Genomic DNA, 1,333 nt, shown 5'->3' on the forward strand with positions numbered 1-1,333 from the left:
TCACAATGTTGTTAACATAGGCCTCAACAGTCCACCCGATGAGGTCCCTGAAACTCTTGAGCATACAATGCTGGTATGTAGCCCTAGTGTTTTTAGACCGAACGACATTGTGACATAGCAGAACAATCCAAAGGGGGTGATGAAAGAGGTCACGGCTGGTTGGACTCTGTCATCGTGATTTGATGGTACCCAGAGTATGCATCAAGGAAGCAGAAGGTTTTGCACCCTGAGGTAGAGTCAACTATCTGGTCTATGCATGGCAAAGGAAACGGATCCTTTGGGCACACTTTATTGAGACCTATGTAGTCAACATGCATCCTCTATTTTCCACTCTTCTTTCATACAAGAATAGGATTGGCTAACCACTCTGGGTGGTATACTTCCTTGATGAATTCGGCCACCAAAAGCTTTGCGACCTCCTCGCCGATGGTCCTATGTTTCCCCTCGTCGAAGCGACATAGGCATTGTTTCACCGGTTTGGAGCCTAGGTGGATCTTCAAGGCATGCTCGGTGACTTCCCTCAGAATGCCTAGCATGTCCGAGGGTTTCCACACAAAGATGTCTTTGTTGGCATTGAGGAAGCTGATGAGCACACTTTCCTATTTGAAGGAAAGCGTGGTACCAATGCGCACCATTTTTCCCTCAGTGCTCCTAAGGTCTATGAGGACTTCCTTAGAGCCTTCCACTGGCTCAAAGGACCTGGTCAACCTCTTAGGGTCAGGCACTTCTTCGGTGACCTCTTTCCTGATGTCTGTGAGCTCTTTGGAGGCAATGATTGCCGCGGCATGATCATAGCACTCGACCTCGCACTCATAGGCGTGCTCGAAGGAGGTGCCAATCGTGATGACTCTGTCAGGGCTTGACATCTTTAGCTTGAGGTAGGTGTAGTTGGGGACAGCCATGAACTTCGCATAGAATGGTCGTCCTAGGATGGCGTGGTAAGTTCTATGGAATCCAACCACTTCAAAGGTGAGGGTCTTTGTCCTATAGTTGGATGGACCCCTAAAGGTGATGGGTAGGTCAATCTGCCTAAGCGGCATGGCTTGCTTTCTAGGCACGATGCCACGATCGGCTGGTGCGTGCTCGATCGATGCCCATAGCGTCGAGCATCTCGGCGTGCATGATGTTGAGGCCACTGCCTCCATCCATTAGTACCTTGGTGAGCCACTTCATGCCAATGATCGGGTCAACCACGAGTGGGTATCTCCCCGGCTATGGGACGGTCTCTGGGTGGTCAGTCCGATCGAAGGTTATAGCGGACTCTAACCACTGTGGGAAGGCAGGCGTGACTGGTTTGGTTCTATAGACCTTACGGCGTGCGATCTTCTGGCGA

The 1,333-nt window shown here is 50.6% G+C and overlaps 1 protein-coding gene across 1 annotated transcript; it reads right to left on the minus strand.

The window, feature by feature from the left end:
- Positions 1-599: 599 nt before the first annotated feature.
- LOC136543763 (uncharacterized) lies at positions 600-1,040 on the minus strand. The gene has a single exon (XM_066536127.1). It carries the CDS (start codon positions 1,038-1,040, stop codon positions 600-602), a length of 441 nt encoding a protein of 146 aa, XP_066392224.1.
- Between the last annotated feature and the right edge of the window lie 293 nt (positions 1,041-1,333).

This window comes from Miscanthus floridulus, chromosome 3, assembly GCF_019320115.1.
Source record: "Miscanthus floridulus cultivar M001 chromosome 3, ASM1932011v1, whole genome shotgun sequence".
NCBI classification, from domain to species: domain Eukaryota; kingdom Viridiplantae; phylum Streptophyta; class Magnoliopsida; order Poales; family Poaceae; genus Miscanthus; species Miscanthus floridulus.

What these genes read in the sequence shown, in the direction of transcription:
- LOC136543763 (XM_066536127.1), bottom strand. Translation starts at nt 1,040, where the DNA reads ATGCCGCTTAGGCAGATTGACCTACCCATCACCTTTAGGGGTCCATCC.